The sequence below is a fragment of the Exserohilum turcica genome (genome assembly GCF_000359705.1).
Source record: "Exserohilum turcica Et28A unplaced genomic scaffold SETTUscaffold_7, whole genome shotgun sequence".
Taxonomy (NCBI): Eukaryota; Fungi; Ascomycota; class Dothideomycetes; order Pleosporales; family Pleosporaceae; genus Exserohilum; species Exserohilum turcicum.
This window is the reverse complement of record NW_007360288.1, coordinates 535,807-559,100: the sequence shown is the minus strand read 5'-3', so window position 1 is coordinate 559,100 and position 23,294 is coordinate 535,807. Positions and strand designations below refer to the sequence as shown.

The 23,294-nt window shown below is 52.0% G+C and overlaps 7 protein-coding genes across 7 annotated transcripts; 5 read left to right on the top strand and 2 right to left on the bottom strand.

Moving 5' to 3' along the window:
• Window positions 1-68: 68 nt before the first annotated feature.
• On the bottom strand, window positions 69-1,005 carry SETTUDRAFT_165457 (uncharacterized protein; the record flags this gene model as incomplete). The annotated part of the gene is made up of 1 exon (XM_008032077.1): window positions 69-1,005. A coding segment is annotated over exon 1 (884 nt), but the record flags the coding sequence as incomplete, so codon positions are not given.
• A 3,759-nt stretch (window positions 1,006-4,764) lies between these two features.
• On the bottom strand, window positions 4,765-6,574 carry SETTUDRAFT_165456 (uncharacterized protein). Its single transcript, XM_008032076.1, has 3 exons — window positions 6,213-6,574; window positions 5,631-6,162; window positions 4,765-5,583 (listed from the first exon to the last, which is right to left on the bottom strand). The coding sequence occupies exons 1-3, from the start codon at window positions 6,508-6,510 to the stop codon at window positions 4,950-4,952; spliced, it is 1,464 nt and encodes a 487-aa protein (XP_008030267.1). The 5' UTR covers window positions 6,511-6,574; the 3' UTR covers window positions 4,765-4,949.
• Window positions 6,575-6,746: 172 nt separating this feature from the next.
• Window positions 6,747-9,844, top strand: SETTUDRAFT_141696 (uncharacterized protein; the record flags this gene model as incomplete). The annotated part of the gene is made up of 3 exons (XM_008032075.1): window positions 6,747-6,948; window positions 7,003-7,470; window positions 7,520-9,844. The coding sequence occupies 3 exons, from the start codon at window positions 6,747-6,749 to the stop codon at window positions 9,820-9,822; spliced, it is 2,973 nt and encodes a 990-aa protein (XP_008030266.1). The 3' UTR covers window positions 9,823-9,844.
• A 6,651-nt stretch (window positions 9,845-16,495) lies between these two features.
• Window positions 16,496-17,068, top strand: SETTUDRAFT_23149 (uncharacterized protein; the record flags this gene model as incomplete). Its single annotated transcript, XM_008031836.1, has 1 exon — window positions 16,496-17,068. The coding sequence occupies one exon, from the start codon at window positions 16,496-16,498 to the stop codon at window positions 17,066-17,068; it is 573 nt and encodes a 190-aa protein (XP_008030027.1).
• A 2,137-nt stretch (window positions 17,069-19,205) lies between these two features.
• On the top strand, window positions 19,206-19,955 carry SETTUDRAFT_165453 (uncharacterized protein). The gene is made up of 2 exons (XM_008032074.1): window positions 19,206-19,270; window positions 19,401-19,955. Exons 1-2 carry the CDS (start codon window positions 19,255-19,257, stop codon window positions 19,868-19,870), a joined length of 486 nt encoding a protein of 161 aa, XP_008030265.1. The 5' UTR covers window positions 19,206-19,254; the 3' UTR covers window positions 19,871-19,955.
• An 896-nt stretch (window positions 19,956-20,851) lies between these two features.
• SETTUDRAFT_23147 (uncharacterized protein) lies at window positions 20,852-21,709 on the top strand (the record flags this gene model as incomplete). Its single annotated transcript, XM_008031835.1, has 3 exons — window positions 20,852-20,939; window positions 21,015-21,114; window positions 21,172-21,709. The coding sequence occupies 3 exons, from the start codon at window positions 20,852-20,854 to the stop codon at window positions 21,707-21,709; spliced, it is 726 nt and encodes a 241-aa protein (XP_008030026.1).
• A 512-nt stretch (window positions 21,710-22,221) lies between these two features.
• On the top strand, window positions 22,222-22,854 carry SETTUDRAFT_156785 (uncharacterized protein; the record flags this gene model as incomplete). The annotated part of the gene is made up of 1 exon (XM_008032073.1): window positions 22,222-22,854. One exon carries the CDS (start codon window positions 22,222-22,224, stop codon window positions 22,852-22,854), a length of 633 nt encoding a protein of 210 aa, XP_008030264.1.
• Window positions 22,855-23,294: the final 440 nt, after the last annotated feature.

The window sequence follows — 23,294 nt, the reverse complement described above, 5'->3', positions numbered from 1 at the left end:
CGCTGTCTATTTTGAAATATTGGATCATGTCCCGTAGGCGGACAGACGACTTGGATAGAGTACTGGCGTCAAATTTGAGATCGAGGTCGCTAATCTTTTTTCTAGGAATAGAATCAGCAGGAATGGTCATTTGGTGATTGCCCTTTTCCCATAGGACAAGGGATGCGGCATAGGAGTCTGCTTTCAAGCCCTGGCGGACTTGGTAGATTCGCTTATCAATGATACGCAGGGTAATCTGTACCAGTACACCATCAAACTCCATTTGAGATGCAACCTCGTTGTGCGGTCGGAAGCCCACTTCGCTTCTTTCATGGTCGTACGTAGTAGGCCACGCCAAGAATGGTGGTACACGGAGCTCGGGGTCGATCAGTTGGTAAGAATGAGTATGGTCAGCTTCCTGCACCTCCGGGGCTGATGCTAGACGGATCGATCCAGGTCCACGCGCGGTGGCTCTGTTTGTCTCTACTCTTGTTTGACTAGTGTTTCTGCAAGAAATGTCACTCCGCGGGTCAGCGTCTCGCGAAGATCGACCGTGCCTTTCACCCCCCGAGCGATTTCCTTCTATTTCGCAGTCCGCCATGCCGGTTTCGGGCTTCTGTGGTGCTTCCTGTTGACGAAGGCGCCTAGTGTGCTCGAAAAGGACTTTACACTCATAATTGTTCAAATCCTGGAGTATGAGGAAGTAATTCGTATCAATGTCGTTTTGATACGGTATATCATAATACTTCAAAGTACAAACATCGAGAAAGTCTCGGTGTATTTTGGAATATGTAGGTATCCGCCGCGCATATGAGCTTGAAGTAGCTGGTGGCTCCTGATTTTTCGCTCTCTCCGGGTCGATCATTGCATCAATCTGTTCGTGAGTAAACCCAAAGGCGGCCAGACGCTTTCTATATTCGACCTCGAGCAGATCTTGAAACTCCTTTTCCCGCATCTTTGCGGCATTGGCCATCTCTTCACTGGCTGTGCGTTTCAATCGATCCTCCAAGTCTGTTGCTGCTTCATTTCCCACTTTGGCCAATTCATTGTTCGGACCATCATCTGTTGTCTTGGATATTCCTTCTTGTGGCTCACTCATCAATGGCTTTGTCGCGTTACGAAGGCTCACCCGCACTGAAATCAATGCAGACTTTGTCGTCTGCACAACGGTTGGCCATCGTGATGCATCTAGTTCAACATTATCGTCTGATGTGTGCAAGACACAATCATTAATGTGATATTCTGTGTGCTGAAGACAGTCTGTTTGAATCATAGCCTTGAGCGCAAGGAACGTCTGACAAGACTCTAGTGGAAGATAGAAGACTCCCTTTTTGACAAATTCTGCCGAAACTTGTATCAAGCCGGTTGAGCCAAGAAGTGTCTCCTGCGTTACAAACTCGATGTTGCCGTGGAATGTGGACGCTAGCGTCGATGGCCCACATGTGATCAATGTAGTTGAGCCCAATATCAAGACCCATAGCTGAGGTACACGCAATGAATGACGTGATGTCTTGCCAGCTCGTTTGAACTTGCTGAAGGACTGTTGGCGATCTCGGTCTTGAGCCACTTCTCGGGGATAATGCTGCTGGAAGAGGCCTCTCGGAAGATGCAAGGAGTCGTCAGCCGGAGGGTCCGGCCAACTCCCGCTACCAACATCAAAATATGGAAAAGAGATGAAGGTGGCTGATACATCGTTCTTCTTGGAGCTTCTCTTGTCTTTGCCATCACACCTCAAGACTGTTCCTGGCTGGATGTAGCTTCCATAGGCAGAAGTTGTTTCAAATTCGTCCTCGACACGCTGAAGCAGATAGATGAGGACCGTAATTGCATCTATGTGGTGGCGCAGTGCAAAGTTGTGTGCCGCTTTCTGGTCACCGTCAATAAGTTTGTGAAGCTATATCAGATTATGCTCGGTTGCCTTTACTAACGCGGAATGTTTGGAATGATAAAGACTCGGTTTTGAGGTGTCTGATTTGTAAATATGAGCACGAATCATGTTTGCGGATTTGATGACTAACAACCAGTGCTGCGTGGCTTCCGATTCTGCCTTTCGATTCTGCTCGCTTGGAGGGCTGGTCACAAGTCTTACTGAATACCGAGCTGTCTTGTCTGAAATATCGGATGCGACGGAGGCTGTGATGCGCAGCTCTTCATAATCTTCCTGCAACGCGTCCTGGAAGTCTGACGTTGTGGATTGCCTGGCAATCAGGTGGCTGCGAGCAAGCTTCGAGCTGTTTAAATCAATGATAATGTGCTCATCGTCGGCATCGTCGCTGTGTGGGTTTCCGTTGTCTAAGCTTGACAGGGTCGACACAGAGGAGCGGCGCGTCCCCGGCATTGTGCCAGGTCTTCCTGGCTAAAAGACGGGGAAAAGGGTGCAGAGAGGCTGCGCGCAGGTGGTTGCACAAGATCAAATATACTTGGGAAATTGAGTTTAGCCCCCACACGGTACCTCAGCTGTCCACGTATGCGATGCACTGTTTAGTTATCGAGTGCAGGCAGAGTTGCCAAATCGACCAATCATATCTCATTCGTTATCCCCGCAATACAATAATGCAGAAGCTAGCGATAGTGTTAGCTGCGATATGAAGAAGCATATACAAGAGCAAGGGAGATGAAATTCTGTCTAGTTGTTTATCCACAGCAAAAACATATAAGAAGAGTCTTGCGGCCCCATGCAAAAAAAAATCAAAAAACATACAACAGCTGAGATTCGCCAGTGGTCACCCACCTGACTACTAAGCAGCCGCTCAAAGAGTTGACGTGTGGGGAGCTAACGAGACCCTGTAAATTTCTTTGACTATGGTCGTATGTGCTAGAACAGGAAATACGTGTAGAATATGACGTCGGTATTTAGTCCACTTTCAAGCATACTTGGGATGTTTTGAATCCAATAATCTCAACGCAAATCCATTTCTCCCAATAGCTATTCATTTCATCCCGAACATCTTCAACATCGACAAAATACTTATTCTCATAAATAATATTAGGATCACGCTTCGACTACCTATTTATGAACTGTTCTAAGAAGATAAAGTACGTACATCTATGGCTCCGTGCTTAGTGAGCGGAGTCTTGGCGTTCATGAGAGCCGAGCGGGTATCTGCGTACAAAGCAAACTTCGCCGTTTTAAGTAGTCTTTGGTGCAAGCATGCGGTTTTACATACTGTTTAGCTGTTCAGGGACTGAAGCTAACAAATTGTTCGTCTCTAGTAACGCGCTTCTTTATTAAGTCATCAAGCGCATGTTAGGTTGACAACATATAATACGTAGCACTCGTATCACAACAGCATGTACGTAGTGTAGTCGCCCCTAGGCTAGCCAGAGTGGTTTCAACAACGACACAGGCCATCGCGGTTGGCGCTGCGTTTTTATATTATCCTATCCTTAAACACCATCTCACCCTATGCCCTCTCTATGCTAGGCCTGGATTTAGTCATAAATAAGTAAAAACTCCATACTTAGAATTAGACTGCTAGGTTATTAGCTACACCTAAGTACACATACGACGCGTATAAAACCTCTCTAAGGTTATTAGGCTAGTAAGCATAGTATATGCCAACTAGGTAAGCATGTAAGCATATAACGATAGGAAGTTCCCCTACATACATAGCGGCAGAGTCAGATATATTACACTTAGGATCTTTACTTAAGATAGATATTTTAAGTCTCTTTACAGGGTTGGCTCTTCTTACTCCAACCGTCTTTGCTAAATGCCTGCTTATCAGTAACGGCACGGGTGAACGCTGTGCCACAAACGCTAGTACCTCATGAATTGCTTCCTTCAATATGACGAACATCAATCCCAGAAGCAAATCCACGCAGTTAGTAGCATCATAGTTCACATTGACATTACTAAATACAATTCGCTAGTGCCCTCCTGGCTCCTTTCCCCCTAACGGCTGGACCACTTGCCGTACGTATCCTAAAAAAAAAGCCAGGTTAGACTGAGTAGTTAACGATAAACTTGATAGAACTCATGTATGAAGGGTTTACTGCGTGGTGCTATCACTCTTGGCCCAACCCTCCTAATGATAGGGGTAAATAAACTGCTAAGCCCTTCCTCAAGATTATCCCAGGATGGCTTCATCATTAATTTAATATGATTCCATATGGAATAAGTTCCCGCGTGTTATGGAAATTATGATAGCTGATCCATATTGGAGGAAGTAGATTGCAATCCTCTTGCATCCCAAATGTAGAACGTGTAGGTATGTAAGCACGGGTAACTAAGCTTATAAGCATGTGAGTGTCGGGGGCGCCCTACTGAAGCACTATCCATGAGGTCAATGCTTGCCCACGAATGATACCGTATTGCAGCAATGCTAGCATCCTGCCATAATATTAGTGGTTAAGTATAGATTTATTTCTTTGTGCTCTGTTTCGTCTCCATACGAGAAGATTAGCAAACATCCATTCGTAAAGAAACAATTGGCAAAAAGCGCAAAACGTATATTGGCTAGAAGATGGCATAGTGTAAGCACGTTATGCTGGAGAGGACGGTGATGACCACTTTTGAATCTAGACATATTCATCTTGAGAAGCATCTGTATTCCAAATGAGTGCGGCCAAGTTAAATTGTATATAGATTATTGACTAGCCATCAATTTCGCGATTAGGGTTTTACAGTCTTTGACTTCCCTGAAAAGACGTCATAGACAGGGCGAGGAAGCAAATTGCCAGTACTAAGCTTATGTCAAGGTGGCAAGGAGATCCTTGTGACCCGGCTGAGCCCAAAGTCTTGGGACATCGTTGCATCATCATAAGGCGCCAAGAGAGGGGTAGACTGGAACAATGTTGGTGAGATGCTAGCTACTGGTATACCGTGGGAGCAAGAGACGTCAAAACGGCAATGCGCAAACTGCCTGAGCATTCTCGTATAGCCCTCGTCTGACAAGAGATGTACATTGGAAAGCGCCGACACACGCTTTTTGCTGCCAAAGGAAAAACATTTCTACTGCTTAGATTCGTTACCTGACTGGCAGCTCGGTCTTGGACTCGAAGCTGTACCGAAGCCACTCGCCAACAGCCCTCAGGCTCTCCCACCGTACGCTCTCATCCGCCTCTTGCATCAGTTCCATGACTCTGCTCTTCAGGCCCAGCTTCTCAAGCTGTTGTCGCTTTTCTGGTACTTCCTTGACCAAGGATGCAACATCGTTGCATCCAATCGCCAAGACTTGCTTATCATTTTCCCAGTTCTTGGAAAGAATCTCAGCAAGCTTGCGAGGCAGCTCGCCCTTGTTCTCTTCCAGAATACGGCGTGCATTGTCTCGCCAAAAGGTAGGGTTACGATGGGGTGGAGACCAGCGAAGGTGACCAGAGTGAAGCTCAGCAGCGTATTCGTCAAAAGTCGTTTGCGTCTTGGTGTACTCCTCCAGCAGCTCGTTTAGCGCCTGCAGGTCCTCGAGCGCGTCTTCGTCGGTCAAGTGGCGTGACTTCAGGCTTGTAAGGAGAGTAGGCAAGCGAGCAAGAACTGCGGTAGGAAGCAGCGTCTGGCGGTTCGTGGTCAAGAGGTTCAAAAGGGTAGAGAGGAGGAGACGCGTGGTCTTCTCTTTTGGAGAGACCTTCAAAATCTGCGTGTAGAGTATGACAATGTCATGTTCACTGTGACTGTTAGCGGGGTACAGAGGTAGCAAAGGACGAAAACATACTCCTGCAGACCCTCTCCGACAAGCTCGCCCTCAAAGCTCAGCTGCCAAATGACAAGAAGGACGTGGTAGAGAAGTTGGAGCCCAACACCGCCCGAGATGGCGCCATCTGCTGTGCTGCGGATACTGGCACCACCGCTGTAGAGGGTCGAGTCCGTGTCCTTGGCAGATCCAGCTGCGGCTCGCAGAATGTCAAAGAGAGGATTCAGCGTCTCTTTCCTGTGCTTCCAGAAAATGTGCCTCGAGCGCTTGCTGCGCAATACGGCAGAGTACTCGCGCACGGCAATGTCTTGCAGGCCAGCGTCGGAGGCCTTTGCCAGGGTGGAGAGGTAGGTGAAGAGCTGCGCCAGAGCTTCGTCGAGCTGGGGGCTGCTCTTGGAGTTTTGGGTGACGGCGTGTGACAAAAGGCCAGACAGCACCGAGGATGTGAGAAGCGGGACGGGGTCTTCGTTGTTGGATGAAGCCTTGAGCAGCGGCAGGAATGGCGTGTAGGGCGCCGGGTGCTGGACCAGGGCAGATGTGAGTGCGGGTATATCTGTCGCCATGAGCTTCACGTGGGACGCAGTGAGGTGGCAGCATTCGTACCATCAATCATGTCGCCCAGCAGCACCAGCATGTAGTGGATGATATCCTGGCGCTTGGCCGCCGCCTCGAAGATGCTCTGTGATCCATTTCCGCCCAGCAGCAGGGCCACAAAGCCATCGAGGTCCGCCTCAATCGTCTGCTTGCGCTGCTCCTTGCGCACCTTGTCGATGGACTTGATCTTCTTGAGGTCGGCATCCGTGATGGTCTTGGCCCGCACTGCGCCCTCCCACGAAATGGGGCGGGCGCGGATGTTGTTCTGGATCGAGGTGAGATACGTGGGCGGGTCCAGCGAAGACATGGCGGGCGTCCTGATGGAGCGGCAGAAGGGCGATGCGGGAGGGGCTCTGGGTGCCTGGCGTCGCGATGCTGGAGCTCTGAAGTTGGGGAGCTCTTGCTATGAGGGCCCACCAAGCTCCGTCATCTGGCGTGGAGCTAGCCCGAGCAAGGACCCACCTTTGCAGCCTTGGCATCAATCTTTCGCAACCACAAACACTCGCCTCACCACCGCCGCCACGCGCCCTCACCTGCGCCATCATGGAATACTTCAGTCTCAAGCGGTCGACTGCGCCCGAGCGCGGCCAGTCGAACCTGTCCAGCAAAGTCTATGTGCGCTCAACCAAAAGCGGCAAGGTCCAGAAAATCGTCAGAGAGCTGTATCTGCGACAGGACATTCCGTGCTCGTCGAACCTGTGCAGAGCCTGTCTGGAGGTGGCGCCCACAGATTACTCCAAGAGAGGTTCGACTGCCATGGCCGTTTCTCACGTGCACGTGCAAGGCTAACCGGTTTCAGCATCACCTTTTGTCCTGTCCGACACGCCCGCAGGATCAAAGCATTTTCCCAATGGCCAGTATCTCGTGCCAGACACCAATGCTTTTCTCACTGGAATGGATCTGTTCGAAGTTGAAACCGCCTTTCATGATGTCATTGTTCTCCAGACAGTACTCGAGGAAGTCAAAAACAGGTCCCTGCCGCTCTATCATCGTTTGATCTCTCTCACCAAGAACGAGGGCAAGCGCTTCTATGTCTTCTTCAACGAATTTAGACAAGAGACATACGTACCACGAGAGCCCGGCGAGACCATCAATGACCGAAATGACCGCGCGGTGCGCAAGGCTGTGCAATGGTACAACCAGCACATCACCGAGGCCGTTGCCGCACGCAGCAAGAAGCAAACTCGCGTTCCTACCGTCGTCATGATTACTGACGATAGAGACAATTTGCGCAAGGCCAAGGAGGAAGATACGCCTGGCATGACACGTGAGTTTCTGACGCGGACTTGGGTGGATAGCATTAACTCTAATTCTAGTGTCTGACTTCGTTTCGGGGTTGGAAAACTCTGATGAGCTTCTGGACATGATCAGTGCTGCCCAAGAACAGCGAGAAGTCAGGTCAAAGAAGGCAGAAGTCTTCTACCCAGAACACTACACAGTCTCGAAAATGATGACGGGTGTAAAAGCAGGCACTTTACACCAGGGTATCTTCAACGTATCACCGTACAATTATCTCGAAGGTTCCGTGCATGTGCCGGCTTTTGACAAGTCGCTTCTCATCCTAGGGCGCGAAAACAGCAATCGAGCGGTTTCTGGCGATGTCGTGGTTGTAGAGGTGTTGCCTCAAGATCAGTGGAAGGCGCCTTCTACAAAAATCATCGAAGAGGAGACGGTGAACAAAAATGACAATGCCGAGGCGGAAGAGGGGGAAAATGTCATTACCGAAAGGGAGCGACGAGCCTTGCAAGACGAGGTGAAGCGGGTTCACGGCCAGAGCGCAGAAGGGCGGCCACAGCCGACTGCAAGAGTTGTGGGTATTATCAAGCGCAACTGGAGACAATACGTGGGCCACATCGATCGTGACTCGGTTCGCTCCTCGTCAAAATCAAGTAGGCAGCAGCAAACAGTCTTCCTCGTCCCAATGGACAAGCGCATACCCAAGATCCGGATACGAACACGACAGGCCGGAGAGCTTCTCGGTAAACGTGTTCTGGCGACTATTGATTCCTGGGAGAAAGATTCGCGATATCCAGTTGGTCACTTTGTTCGATCCTTGGGTGAACTCGAATCCAAGGGCGCTGAAACTGAAGCGCTGCTGCTGGAATGGGATGTGCAATATAAGCCTTTCCCAAAGACGGTCCTGGATTGCTTGCCCGCCGAAGGCCACGACTGGAAAGTCCCTGCCAACATGGAAGATCCGGGCTGGAAAGGACGCAAGGATCTCCGTGACCTCCTGGTCTGTTCCATTGATCCCGTCGGATGTGTTGACATTGATGACGCTCTACACGCTCATAAGCTACCAAATGGAAACTACCAGGTCGGTGTCCATATCGCGGATGTGTCGCACTTTGTCAAACCAAACAACGCCATGGACAAAGAAGCCAGTCAGCGTGGTACAACTGTTTACCTTGTCGACAAGCGCATAGACATGTTGCCCATGCTTCTTGGAACAGATCTGTGCTCGTTGAAGCCATACGTGGAGCGATACGCCTTCTCTGTGCTTTGGGAAATGAGTGAGGATGCTGACATTGTTTCTTCGCACTTCACAAAGTCCGTCATTCGCTCAAGGGAAGCTTTCAGCTACGAACAAGCCCAGATCCGAATAGACGACAAGTCCCAGAACGACGACCTGACAAACGGCATGCGGACGTTGCTCATGCTCTCCAAGAAGCTGAGGCAAAAGCGCATGGATGCGGGTGCTTTGAACCTTTCCTCGCCAGAAGTCAAAGTCCGAACCGAGTCCGAGACGTCAGACCCCGCCGATGTTCAGACCAAGAAGCACCTCGATACCAACTCGCTTGTGGAGGAATTCATGTTACTCGCCAACACTAGTGTCGCTGCGAAGAACTACGAAGCCTTCCCACAAACAGCCTTGTTGCGCCGCCACGCTGCCCCGCCCAAGACAAACTTTGAAGAACTTGACAACCAACTCAGAGTTAAGAAGGGAATGGAGCTCAAGACAGACAGCTCTAAGGCTCTGGCTGACTCACTCGACAAGTGCGTTGACCCTACCAATCCCTTTTTCAACACTCTAGTCCGAATCATGGCCACGCGCTGTATGATGTCTGCAGAGTACTTTTGCGCGGGCACCCAAGCATACCCAGAGTTCAGACACTACGGTCTTGCCAGCGAGATTTACACGCACTTTACCTCTCCCATCCGTCGCTATGCCGATCTTGAAGCGCATCGTCAGCTTGCCGCTGCAATCGAGTACGAGCAACTGGACGCGAGCCTGCAGTCCAAAGCCAAACTCGAAGCCGTGTGCAAAAACATCAACGTTCGTCACCGCAACGCACAAATGGCCGGTCGCGCCTCGATCGAATATTATGTTGGCCAAGCCCTCAAGGGCAAGGACATCAACGAAGAAGGATTCATCATGAAGATCTTTTCCAATGGCTTCGTTGTATTTGTCCCGCGCTTTGGCATCGAGAGTCTTATCCGCCTAAGGGATCTCGCAACGCCAGAGCCTGAGGCTGACTTTGATGCTGAGAACTACGTACTGAGCATCAAGGGAGATGTCAAGAGGAGTGTCGAGTTGTTCGAGAAGGTAACCGTCAGAATCACAGATGAGCTTGAAGAAAGCACGGGCAAGCGGAAGGTCAAATTGAGTCTCGTCTAAGGGCAAAAAGTGTAATGGGTGCGTTTCAAAAGAAAACTGCTGGTCCTGCAAAGCATCGGCACAGATGCAAACAAATGCCATTTCTCGGCCTTGTACTATACATCAAAAGATGCATGAATTGAGGGGCACTTGTGTCCTGGAGAAATCTGTTGAGTTTGAATTTTTCACATTGCCACAATTCTAGTCTCACTTGTCATGCTACGGTGTAAATGGCTGAATACCAAGCCATCAGTCTGCTGGCTCAGCTGAGCTCCACACGCCTCGCATGCATGCACGCTCCAAGTCAACGTCAAACGCCAATCCAAGCCCCCCCCCCCTCTCGATTTACAGCTAACCCCACACATGGCAGCTAAAGTCCGCCACACATGCAGGCCAAGTCTCGATGGACTAGACGCGCAGTGTCGGATGCTATACTCATCGGATGCAGTCTGCCTCTGTCACGACGACTCAGGTCCAGTCCAGTCCAGGTCCAGGCAAGCCCAGACAGATGACGATGCACGGCAGGAAAAGATGGGCTTAGAGAGACCTAGAATCGTCAACGCACACACTGAGGGAAGCCTGAGCAGGGCGTTCCAGACCACCTGTCAGCGGGCTGCCGCGTCGGCAGCAAATGACAAGCAGACGCGAGAAAGAGAGAGAGAGAGAGAGAGAGAGAGACGGGCAAAAAAAAACCAACGACTCAGCGTTCAAGGCGCGCTGTCCGCACACACGGGATTCGTCGACCAAACATTTTGGCTTCGCAACGGCGTCTAGACTGCACGCTCGAGCTCGAGCAGCCTTTTGGAGCCTCCCCAATACCCGCATGTGGGCACCGTCATCGCCATTGCCACACCTCTCTCGCTACACCCTACCGCCGGCGCCCACCCCCCCCCCCCCCCATAACGACGGGTACCAAGAAAAAGGTGGAGACTGGCAGTCGCGCTGGCTCCCCTCCTCTACACCTGACACCTACCTGCTTACCCCATATCTCATCTCTGCCTCTCGTGTCGTCGACACGGCCCTAAACTTTGGCGCAAGCGAGCAGGCTGCCCGACCCGTGAGCATAGTGGCGTCATAATCGAAAGAGAGCAAAGGTCGAATTGTGATCATCCCGGTGACGGACCGAGCCCTGTGAACGCCCCCCCCTCCTCCATATTGATCGGCAGTGTTGGAGTGGGAACAGCCGATGTTGTGCGCATTGTGTGTTGCGTGCATGTGCATACAAGCCCATTGAATAGAGTGGTGTTTTTGTGCGAGTATTGTGGTGCGGTCAGCTGATAGCATGTCTCCTTTTTTTTCTTCTTTTCAAGATAGCAATGACACATGTATGTGAGAGTGGGTGTGTGCCTGGCTACGTAGAAAACTAGACACTTAGCGTACCTGTCCTCACACGCGGATGCAGGTACCCAAAAGCAACAAAAATAGATAGAGGGACGGGAAGACATGGAGACAGATGGAGAGAGGTGGGTACAGGAAAAAGAAAGTATTGTGAAACAACAAACTTGAACATGGCATTTGGGCGAGGTTCGCAAGCAAGCAACCGCGGTACCTAAGTGATAAAAAGAAAAAGAAAAAAGGCAAGATACGAAGGCAGCAGCCGCCCGCTTGAAGCGAAGAGATGGCTGCATGCTACACGATAAGCGTTCCTTGTCTTTACTAGTGTAGGTGCAGAGGGACAAAAGAAAAAGAAAGTAGGAAAAGGACGCTAGTACTAGCACTATGTAGGTAGGACATGTGGGGACACAGCTCTAAAAGAGGAAAAAGAAACAAACATGAGAAAACTGCGGAAAAAGAAAGAAAAAAGGGGAAGGATAACGGAATCCGGGGTGTTCGGTGTCCGGGATTAAGCAAAAAGCGGCTTTCTCAAGCGAAAAGGCGCCATTACTTTACATCTTTGTACGTTCACACACACAACACACTGCATAATTTAGCGTTGGACGCGATTACCAGTGTTATGAATCGGAGAAGCCTCCGTCTTGCCCATGTGAGCTTTGTGACGGTAGACACAGAGAGAGAGACGCCCCCCAAACGATGAAGATATGTAATAAGTTGTGGAGTGATTAGACCAGATGGGATGCTAAGGGCGTGTGGCGTTCGGATAAGGTCCATGCGTACGGACGTACGGTATTAGTAGATACCCAATCGGCAAGTTTAGTAAACGAGAATGATGGAGAGGGGTGTGGAGAGAGAAAGCTCCCTCCATCCAATGATACCTCTACTGGTGGCGCGGCGTATATCGGAGCCTCCTTGTCCGGATTTACACACGCTGTGAAGTTCCAGCGGCGTTCGTGGGGGGGGGGGCTGCCGGCCAATATTGCATGCCGTATATTGAACCCACTCTATCCTGCGCATACCTGCTCCACGCCACCTGCACGGAACAAATATAGACGAATGCAACGTTGCTGGTACAAGGCGGAACCAGAAGCCGTGTAATAAGACTGCAGATGCTCCATATCAACTGGCCGTACGCGTAACCCTCTTGGCCTTGCCCGGCAGTTAGCGTGGGATAGTATACACCTACCACTACCACTACCACTACCTACACCACGCCTTTGATTGTCGAGGCTAGGCAGCGCATTCGTGACCTGGGAGCCATAAACGTCATACTGCACGGCTTGGCGGTGCCAGCTGGCAATATAGACTTTGACATGCACACCCTTTTTCCTGATGCACATGGCATAGCAACCAGATACCAGTCATGCTCGTATCTTGCTCTACCCCAAAGATGGGGTCATCGCTCGTGCCTGCAGTCTGAACCGCCATTCGTCATGCTTTTGTTTCACGGAACGAGCCACTATCATTGATAGCCAGGGTCTCCTCTATTCCCGGTTGCCTTGGCCACTCACCACCCCAGCTTGGCCCCTTCTCATGTGCCTGCTAATTTCCCTCATCTTGTCTAACCCATCCTACTGCCGCTCTCCCGTACCCTCTTTTCTTTTTCCTACTGCCAACCCCAAACTAACAGCTATGTAAAGAACAGATTGCCGCGCATCTCAAACAAGGCGCGCCAAAACATTTGTCAGGTTTTCAGCCACCCGCTCCCACGACACCATTGCGCGACCCTCTCGCAAAAGGGAACAAGGCGGGCGTTAAACTTTACGCTAACCCGCCCACCTGGATCGCATATTTGTTCGCAGATCGCGGTTGTTCCCATGAACACGCGGCTACGATATTCTGCCTGATCACGGGAACACGTCTTCTTTCAAAATCGAGCATGGAGAGTTTACCGGCTAGATGGATTAGGAAGACCAACTATTGGCTCACTTTCCCTATTCATCGCCATGACGATAGACTCGATGCCGAATTGGGCCTGTACAGATGACTCTACATGTACAAACGATACGAGGTGTACACACACACACATACACTCGCAACTTTTCCGTCGAGCAGGTAGGCAAAGCGGCTTGTGGCAATGCGTAATGGTTCTTGTCTGACTCGCACATGACCAACAGTGAGTCGTGGCGACTGGCAGCTGAGAGTAGGTGTAGGCGTGACGGTTCGTGAGATGCGAACGGCATGTGGGCGAGGTTGCACATGACACAGGCGCGCGAGGTGTTTTGCCGAGGGATCCGGTATCATGACTTTTGGCAGCAAGGGGGTGGGAAAGATATGGCCGCCATGGCAAAAGGCAATGATGCGGCGGTTAGATAGAGGGGTATCGGGACGCAGATGGTGTATGGCCATGGGCGGTGCCGTTATATGCAAGATAGCCCGGATGCGATGGGTGCCGATGCGGGTACCAGGGAGGGATCCGTGTTACATGCACACAGTGTCGAGAAGAGATGGTCTGCGATGTGCATGGCAGATGGCGAAGCCGGGCGGATATGTCGCATCGGGGCATGTTCTTGTTTGAGCAACGATGCGTTCATCATCATGTGTTTGGGTCGTGGCGGGTGCGCCGCCCGCCGTGTCTCGGCAGCGAAGCGAAAAGCAGCATAGGGCGACGAGGGCGAGCAGAGTTTTTATTACTGCAATGGCGTGAGTCAAGTCGATGACGATGATGGGCATGAGGGTTGTGTGTGTGTGTGTGCGCGCGTGAGTGTGTGGGTGAGGGCCATGGGTTGGTGGAGGAGCGGCGGGACTCGGCGTGTGATTGGCTGGAGCCAAAACCTGTTGGACGCAGGTTCTTCACACAGCCGCGTCTCTTGGCACCTTCTGCTTTGGGGTAGACCATGGCCGCATGCAGCCTAGCGCGCTCCTCTCCACAGTCGATCAGGCACAGCACAAAAAGCAAGCGCATGTATGTGGCAGGCCAAGCCAGCCTCGCGGCCAAATGCTCGCAGTGCCCATCTTCGTATTTGGTGCCTCAGGCGCAATCTTTTTCGCCGTCGACGAAGACGATGCATCCGGGCGCCTGACGCCGTGGCGGCCATCGAGGACCACGTGCCTTTGTGGCATGCAGTTTAGCCGGCAGAGCGACAGCGCCATCGTATCTCAGGACATTTGCACTGCAGCGACGGCGACGAGCTCGGCATGAGCGGCAACGGCGCTTGGACAAAGGCGGCCTTAGCCAGGCACCCTTGGCCCAAGTGTGCAGTGGCGCTGGCTTGGATGCGCTCTCTGCTGTCTGTCGTCGAGGGGGGGTACATTGATACTATACTGTAGTGCATGTTTACCTATCTATCATGTATCGAGCCATGTAAGTATCGGCGTGTGGATAGCCCCTCTTTGGTAAGCCATGGCCTGAATGCCGGTTCGGCCACGACGACGACGCCGCCTCGGCTACAGACAAGCTGCACTGAAGTGGAAGCACCGTCGCTCATCTTGGTTGGGCCACAGGTGCGAAGATCATGATGACGGCCAGCCAAGAGTCGGACCGTCTGCTCATCTGGCAAACGTCGTGATGCTCTCGCGCAATCTGCTCGATGCGAGGGGTTGGAGATGGAGACTGCCTCAGCTCCGCTCAGCTCAGCTCAGCTCAGCCGCCGCCGCCGTCGCTCAAGATGCCAGTGTTTGCCAGCAATGGACCGACTGGGGTTCGGAGTTTTTTTTCAACGCATGCAGCTAGTTGTATCGACAGGTCGCATCGGGCAGTCCAGACGACACGCTACCTGCTGCGTGGCCTAGACTACGCGTAGCCCATGTACTGTCGCAGCAGCAGCAGCAGCAGCAGAGCAGCAGCAGCAGAGTTGCAAGCTTCACGTCGTCGTCGCAGGCCCCGGAGGCAGATTGGCCGTGTTTCACGCAGCATCCGGTGAGCCATGGCGGGTGCGATTGGCGGTGGTGCAAATGGATGCTGGCGACCAAGCCTCAGGATCAATAAGCAATCTCTGACCTGGCAAGCTGGCGTCCAAGCGACCGTTCGTGCCATGGAACATGTCGGTGCGCGCCCTGCGCTAGAGCCTGTGTAATGGCCAGGGCTCTGTGGGCGACGGCCAGGAACACTTGGCTCCTAGCCTATAGCCCATCCGTGCTATGCATGCTGCTGCCATTCGGCCCCCAGCCTGCGTTTTTTTCTTTTTCCCTTTTCTTTTCTTTTCCTTTTCCTCTTCCTTTTCCTTGCGCCCCGCTTCTGCTGCTGGGTACTTCTGACAACCAAGGCCGGGGCCTGGCGACGACGAGCAAAGAGAAGGGAAGCTGTTGCGGGACGCACCTGATCCCCGTTACGCCATTGGCCAGTGCCTGCGGGCGGCGCCATGCCGCAACGGGACTGGCGTGGCTGGACGGATCGACGACGTCGCTGTCAGTCCCAGTCCCATGTGTCTCCCCTCCCTCCCACATGCTCTCTCCCATCCACACACACTCTCTCTCATCCACATACACTCTCTCTCTCGCTTCAAGCCACCCCTCGGCGCTGGCGCCGGCCGGCCGCCTGTCGCCTTGGTGCTCCACCCTCCTCCCGGCCATGCAAGGGCAATCTCCCAAAAGCAAACAGGTGCCGTGTGCTGTCGCTTACGCCATCAAAGCCCCGCGTGTCAGTCGGTCGAGGCTGAAGGCTGCCTCTGCCCCTGGATTCGCTGCCCGCCTCGAATGCGTTGGCAAAGGCCCTCACGTTGCTGACCTCGACGACGCCACGCCTGCCCGTTCCATGGCTCCCACTGGGCGTCGCCTGGACGGGAGCAGCGAGGCCCCTTGCAGTAGGCACGGTGCAATTGCCTAACCCGGCACTTGCACCATCTTCAACAGCGGCACAAGATCCCAAGCTTGTCGACTTTAGCCCCTCGTCGACGCCCGCTTAGTGCACACCTCACCGATATTTCCATCAGTCTCTGCCCTACCTGCCACTGACAGACTTCGTTGCCCACCACTAGCCTCGCTCCTGTACCTGCATGTCGCCCCAAGCCAAGCCTGTCCGCTTGCTATAACCCGCAACACTCCTCACCCTCGGAGCCCCGTCGCCGTCGTGGCTCTGCCAAAGCCCCTTCTTTGTTTTTCCTTGTTCGTCCCGCTAGTCGCATCCCATTCTTGTTTGCCACCACGGCCCTGTGGAGCGAGCTTAGACGCATGACCTACGTCTCCACCCGCTGACCCCCCCCCCACCCCCTCCACCTGTCCCGCACTACTTTACCCGTGCCTCCCTTGCGCCTTCATATCAATCCAAAGTGGGCTCACTTCCATCATCACTACCGTTTGGTCGACTGCTTTCGTCGACATTGTAATCACCACCCCACCGCAGGCAGCATGGTCCGCATCCGATAAACACCCCTCTCCGATACATTCACACACCAGGTCCCTCTTTCAGCACACCACCATCATGGAGCAAGAAACCAAAATCTACATTATCCTCAGCGTCGTCGCCGGCACGCTTGTCCTCTGTGCCGCCACTGTCGTCATTCTCTTTTTCTGGGCAAGAACTCGCAAAAGGACCCGAGGCTTCACTCTCCGATCCGTCACTCCGCTCGACGACGCTGAATTCGAATCATGGCGACGGCCCAGCCAACACGCCGACAAGTACGGCATCCGCCCAGCGCCAGTCGTGCTACGAGAACGCGTGTGCTCCAGGACTCCGTCCATGTTTGAGAAGGAGCTCAGCACATATGAATTCCCTCCACGAACACCATCCTTGACAGACGCGCCCTCGCTCAAGTCACCCACCAGTTCCATCCGAAGGCCCGAACAAGCACGAAGAAAGTCCAGCGTCACCTCTTCCCTTGCTGACCGACCTCCGACACCGTACTCTCCTTCATCACCCAGCGGGGAATTCAACCGTGCATCAGTCTCTTCCCGTCGGTCGCAGCCTCTGATACACTATCCGTCAGTATCAGAGGCTTCGGCATTCCGCTTCAACTTTGAGGCTGAACAGAAGCGCAATGGAACCTGGATATAATACGCATACCTCGACTCGGCATTGAATGCATTCATCTTCTTCGACCCCACTTCACCACTAACCTCTACCGTTGGCCATTAGCATGAGCTGCCATTGCCCGCGTGCGCTCGCATTGAGTAGTACATTGGCTGGACAGGTACATGCGCTACCATGCAGTGTCCGGCTGCACCACTATTAAACCTGTGCACCGACCAGGAGACGCTATTTTACTTTGACGACATTCGCTTCGCATACATATTTTTATTTACGACCACACATGATTTTACCCTTTGGAGTTTGGCGGCGCTTTCACGTTATGATACCAGACCTTTGTGTCATCTACACAGGCCACGAGCCTCTTTTTCTTTGTTGGGGGACGAGACTGCTGACCATGACTGAGGGTATGGGGCGAGCGTAGTAGGATGGGCGAATAGGTAGCTTGGTATCAGGTATGCAGCGGTGGCGCTGCAAGAGACAAATTGCTCTCGAGACCAGATAGGCACAAGTATCCACACATACACAAGGCACACACACACACACACATAACGGCTCTTGATTGTCTTGACCTGATCCCATGTCATTCGATTGCGTGACTTGCAAGGTACCATGACGGGCCCCTGCGGTACCCGACAGAGTGAAAGATATCTCGGCTCCAGCCGTGCTGACTTGAACACCTCGTCGACCAAGCCGCCAGCAGCACGCAAACTCGTCGACCATGGACCCCAGCCGACATGAGGATTGCGCAAAGCAAAAGGAGATGCGTCTACACCGCCAGTTTGCCACTCGTTCGCATTTCTCACCATGATCCCCAGAAAATCCTGACGTGAATAGTCGACATGGCTAATACCCTGGTCTACCTGGGGCCCACTTTTGCCCTTCTCTCATCTCTTTGCACCAGCACGGTGGACCAGTTTCTCCACAGGCACGGAGGCACTATTGAAAACAAAAGACCCGGTGGTCGGCCCGCGATTCACGTCCACACGCACACAGACACAAGACACAGACGTCAAGTGGCCGCGGGAAGCGCAAAACGGGGAAGAAGAGCAGCGCTACGTAATTAGCAGCTAAGTCGGCTTCCTTGATTCGGCAAGTCGACTAATTTTCTGTTTGATTTTATTTGATTTTTTTTGGGGATTTTAAACATGTACGCCCGCCCGTGTGTACCTGGTCAACTGGTTATATGAAACAAGGTGTATCCCCGCGGCCACCCGCGCAACACACGAAGCACGGAATTTTGTGCACCATGTGCAGTGTACAGACATGCCCCGTCTCTGTGTCTGTGTCTGTGTCTGTGTCTGCGTCTGCGTCTGTGTCTCGCCTTTGCCCTGCATTCACTTCCGTATGCAACATGCAGGGTAGGGTGGGTACCTGACATTGGTCGGCCGTCTGTGTAGCCAGTCACGTGTGGAGAAATCATCGTCTCGCTGTTCATTTCGTGTCTCTTGTTGCTTTTTGCCCCTCGCGTCGCGTCGCGTACTACTGGCGCTTAGCCACGGGCAACCGACAACGACGACATGAACACATTCATGCACGCGAACAATGGCTGCACACTGGAGCGGAATGACGTGCAGCGCGCATCAGTGCACGCTGTCGCAACGGCTTGTTTGAGTCGAGTTACACCCAGTATTAGTACATGGGATTCTGACGTCGACGATTGCTGGCTTGTTGAGGAAAAGATGGACGCCTGTGAGCGAAAAGGCGGGTTAGCGGGGCGACGCAGTGGGTGACGCTAGACCCAATGGGGACGGGAAACAACGTGGACAAGCCTTGCCGTCACCGCAACTTGACATGTCGCAAAACACATCACACACACACAGAGAACTCTCGCAGATCCTTCTACGCCGCCTGTCTGTTTTTCTTCCTTAGCGCTTGGCCCCATAGTATCGCGCGTACTACTCCCACTCTCGACTTTTAGCGCTCGCTTCCTGGTGATCCCACGGGACATCTAGCAGTAGCAGCCAGCACCCGCAGTCAGAAGAAGCACTGCAGTCCTTCTTCTAGAAGCCCCGGTTGTGCTCTCGACTTGCTTCTTTCCATCTCACTCCACTTTTTTCGGGGTCTTCGCTGCCCCTCCCGCCAAAAATAAATAAATAATAATAACACGTAACGCGTCTTTCCTCCTCGCCCATCGTCGCGCCGAACCCACAACCCACATTTTCTGCATTCGGCAAATCTCAGCGCACACACACACATACACACAGCCCAAGATGGAGTTTGTACAAGGTAAGAAGGGGACAAAGATGTTTGGTGTATGCAAAGTGCGGTTTGTTGTGCCGCCACTACGCCGCCCAAGACGACGATAACAATAACAACAACGACAACAACAACAGCCATGCTAACCGCGAACCAACAGACTACGCCGCGCTCCTCCCGCGCCTCCTCCCGCCGTCCTTTGCGAACCCGCTCCTCCACGTCGTCACCACTTTCCTCGGCGTCTCGCGCACCCTCTCCACACACCTGTCCCCGCTGCTCAACAAACTCATGACGCAGCCCGACGTAGCCTCCATCGTCGCCCTGCTCTTCATCTTCTTCATCTCGCTCAAAATCCTTGACATGATGTACCGCGCCGTGCTCTTCTGGATCAATCTCGCCATCCGCCTCGTCTTCTGGGGCGGCATCCTCGTCGTCGGCCTGTGGATCTGGAATCGCGGGCCCGACGGCTTCGTCGACGATATCAGCGGATTGATCGAGTACTGGATGCACGAGTACGAGCGCTACAGTGGCGAGATTAGAGAGTTTCAGATGCAAAAGGAAAGCCAGATTAGGTTCAAGGCGGGGCAGCAGCAACAGCAACAGCAACAGCAGAAGAGGGGTTGGCGGTGAGGACACATGTTTGCATAATGTCTTGTTATGATTGCATGTCATAAGTGTGTTTGTAGCTTTTTTTTTGGATAACACACACTTTTCGGGTTGGCTAGCTGTTACGAGTTCCATGCTCGGCGGTGATGTTCTTTTATGCGCCTGTGCACAAAATATGGGGTTTGATAATGGTCATGTTTGCGGGCTTTTGGATATATATGGCCTGGTGTGGGACGAATATAACGATTAATGAATGGTATCTATACTTCTTGCACATCTTTCAGTCGATTTGTCGATTGCCATGCTTGATATGTGAATCTTCAAGTATGGATTCGTTGTGCTGTTTTACGGAGAAGATATCGCTGCTTGCTTGCTTGAACCAAACAGGACAGGACAGGACATGGATCTAAATGAGAGATCGAGCATGGTGTGTCGAGTCGAAGTAATTAACAATGCAATGATAGAGTTGGAGTTGGATATTCAGAATAAATGTAGTCTTGATACTAATGCATACTACTCCATCGTTATATATATATCCAAAACTACGCTTTTGCCAAGTACATCCTACATAGATAATACATGGTGTAATTCATCGCTTGAACTTGGTATTGTACTTTCTTTTTTCAAGCGTGGATTCTAGGGTTGAGGATACGGGGTAGAAGCAGAGAGAGGGAGGCTGGAGCATGGTAATGCATAGTATGCCGTTTCTCTTAGTAGTAACTACCGCGGATGCACTGCGCCAATGAAGCAGGCATCCACTCTCACTTTCACTTCCGCTTCCACCCCGTTTTACGTACCCCACGCGCCTCTTTCGTCACGACTTCCCTTTTTGTCGCCGTCTCGCTTTCACTCTTACCTTCACCTTGTAAGCCAAGTCGAGTATATATAGCTGCGCTCGAATCTAATCCCACTAAACTCTCTCCTCTCTCTCTCTCCACGACTCTCTCCCCAACTACCTCGATTGGCTCTGCTCTCCGCAGCACTCAAGATAATCCGCGAAACAACATGCCGGCCGACGTCAACGACAGCAGCGGCCCGGATCTTCCGCCCGAGATTCTGCAGATGGTGTTTCGCAATTTGGGCTTCTTCGATCGTAGGTTTGCCACCCAATCACCTAGCCAGCAAGTATAGCGTGGGCTGGTAGGTTGATATACTGACTTTAATTCAGTCTTGCGCTGTCAGCGTGTGTGCAAGACGTGGCGCGCATACCTTCCTGGTGATGACTCGGTGCTTTGCAATAAGCTGTTCATGAAAGATATCAGGGTTCAGTGAGTAGTCGATGATCAAGATGGCGAGAGTGGATATGGCTGACTTTCTTTTTGCAGTGCTGTGGACAGCAGTAGGGATCAAAATCAGAAACATTCCAGCAAGACGTACAAAGATGAACCTCTTATATCTCTCATGTTGGAAGATGACAGTGTCTATGACGAAACCCGATATTCAGACTGTGTTTTCCGCGACTGTATACGTTTGGACGTCCAATGTCCAGAGTACTACCATTTTCCTGAAGGCACATACTTCCATCCTATGATATGGTACATTGATGAATACATGCACCTCATCCGAGACGAAATCTCCGTGTATGGTTCGAATGGTCCCTCAGATCACCAGATCAGTCGCATCACGATACGCGGCAGGATAGAGAATATCATTGTCAATGAGCGCATGTCAGAACAAAAGGACGGGTCGTGGAAAGGCATGCTGCTATGCGTTCCGCCTGTTCAGTCTATGACCGTTGCGTTCGGTGCTTGTATCTTTGAAGACGAGCGTCAATATTATTCGCTCTATAATAATGAGGGTATTACAATGGGTCAACTTGTCAGAGCCTTTCGGGACCAGTTGAATATGGTACACTGTCACTGAATTATATTAGAGACTATGGATCATGATATTGTAGGTAATGGACAAATCATTATATGGAGTTGGTAAGAGCAAGAGAGGGGGTTTCTGGCCGGAAAGGGTAAGGCCGTTTGTTACACAGTCTACAACTATGGCAGCACAAACGGTGAGCAAGACTGGAAATCCAGTGGAAGACATGAAAAGGACCAGCTCAGCATGAGTAATCATCGTAGCTGTCTGGGCCACTGAGGACCAGATCCATAGCAATGCAAATGTGAGTGAACGTAGGAGCAACGGAAGCTAACCTTTATATGCGCAACTTCTTTGACAGTTTAACAATACAATGTTTAAGAAGTCGTAATGAAGCACGTTGAAGGTATCTTTCCCTACAGCCAAGCCAACCAATGACGTCGCAAAGTCCCCGCAAACCTCCACCCGCACTCCCGCCGCATGGCGCTCCCAACGACCTCGACGCGCAATCGCCAATACGCGCAATCCACCAAAACCCACTCGATACTCACACCTCAAACCCAACCATGGCAACAACATCACCATATCCAGCAGCCGTACCCCCACCAGGCCCCTCAAGCACAACGCCCAACTCAAGCTTCGCCTTCCCACCCCACTACTCGTTCCCGCCCTTCTTCACCCTGCAACCCGTCGCCAGCACCCGCAGCTCGCAGCTCGCGTCATGGTCGTCGCTCATCCAATCGTACTGCCGACACAACCGCATCTTCAGCCTTACACTCATCGACGCGCTCAACACGCCGCTCTTCAACAACACACGGCTGCACCGCAGTCTGTCGCTGCGCGACGCCAAAGCCATAATCAGCTACATGGCCTCGGCGGAAGGCGGCAACCGCGCAGAATTCATGGGCACATCCAAGAAAGCCGCTGCCGCCGCCGACGCCGACGGCGGCAAAGCATGGATCTACTGGCGGCGGCCCGACGAGTGGGCGGTGCTGCTGGAAGAATGGGTCGAGCGCACCGCGCAAAAGGGCACCGTGCTCACGCTGTATGAGATTGTCGAGGGCGACGCCTCGACCAAGGAGGAGTTTTACGGTATGGATGCCGAGTTGTTGCAGAAGAGCCTCGCTGTGTGTGTTAAGAGGGGGCGTGCGCAGGTGTTTGGCAGTGGGGGCGAGGGCGAGGGCGTCAAGTTTTTCTGAGTACAAATGTATGCGTGGCTACGTGGGCAAGACAAGAGGAATGTAAATGTAAATGATACCCTGATAATTAGTGTTTTCTGCACATGATTATGATTAGTCTTGGTGTGATATGTCTTTGGTGAATGTCGATTTGACGGCAGTTATTGTGGGATTGCGAACTGGCATCTGGAGCATATTGCAGTACGTATATTACTTTTTTTTATTACTCATTGTCTCTTATTTTCTCCTGGATTTTTCTATCTTTGCTCAAACTACAGCACACACACACACACACACAAGTATACGTCCGTGTCTATAATCTCTCTAGATGGCGATTCGGACACTACATCGACTTGATCACAGTTCACAGGTATCTTCTCTCTCTATTGCAACGCATACGACGTACGTATGCATGCATAGAATACATGAAGATGACGTCCGACTAAACCACCAGCGTCTCT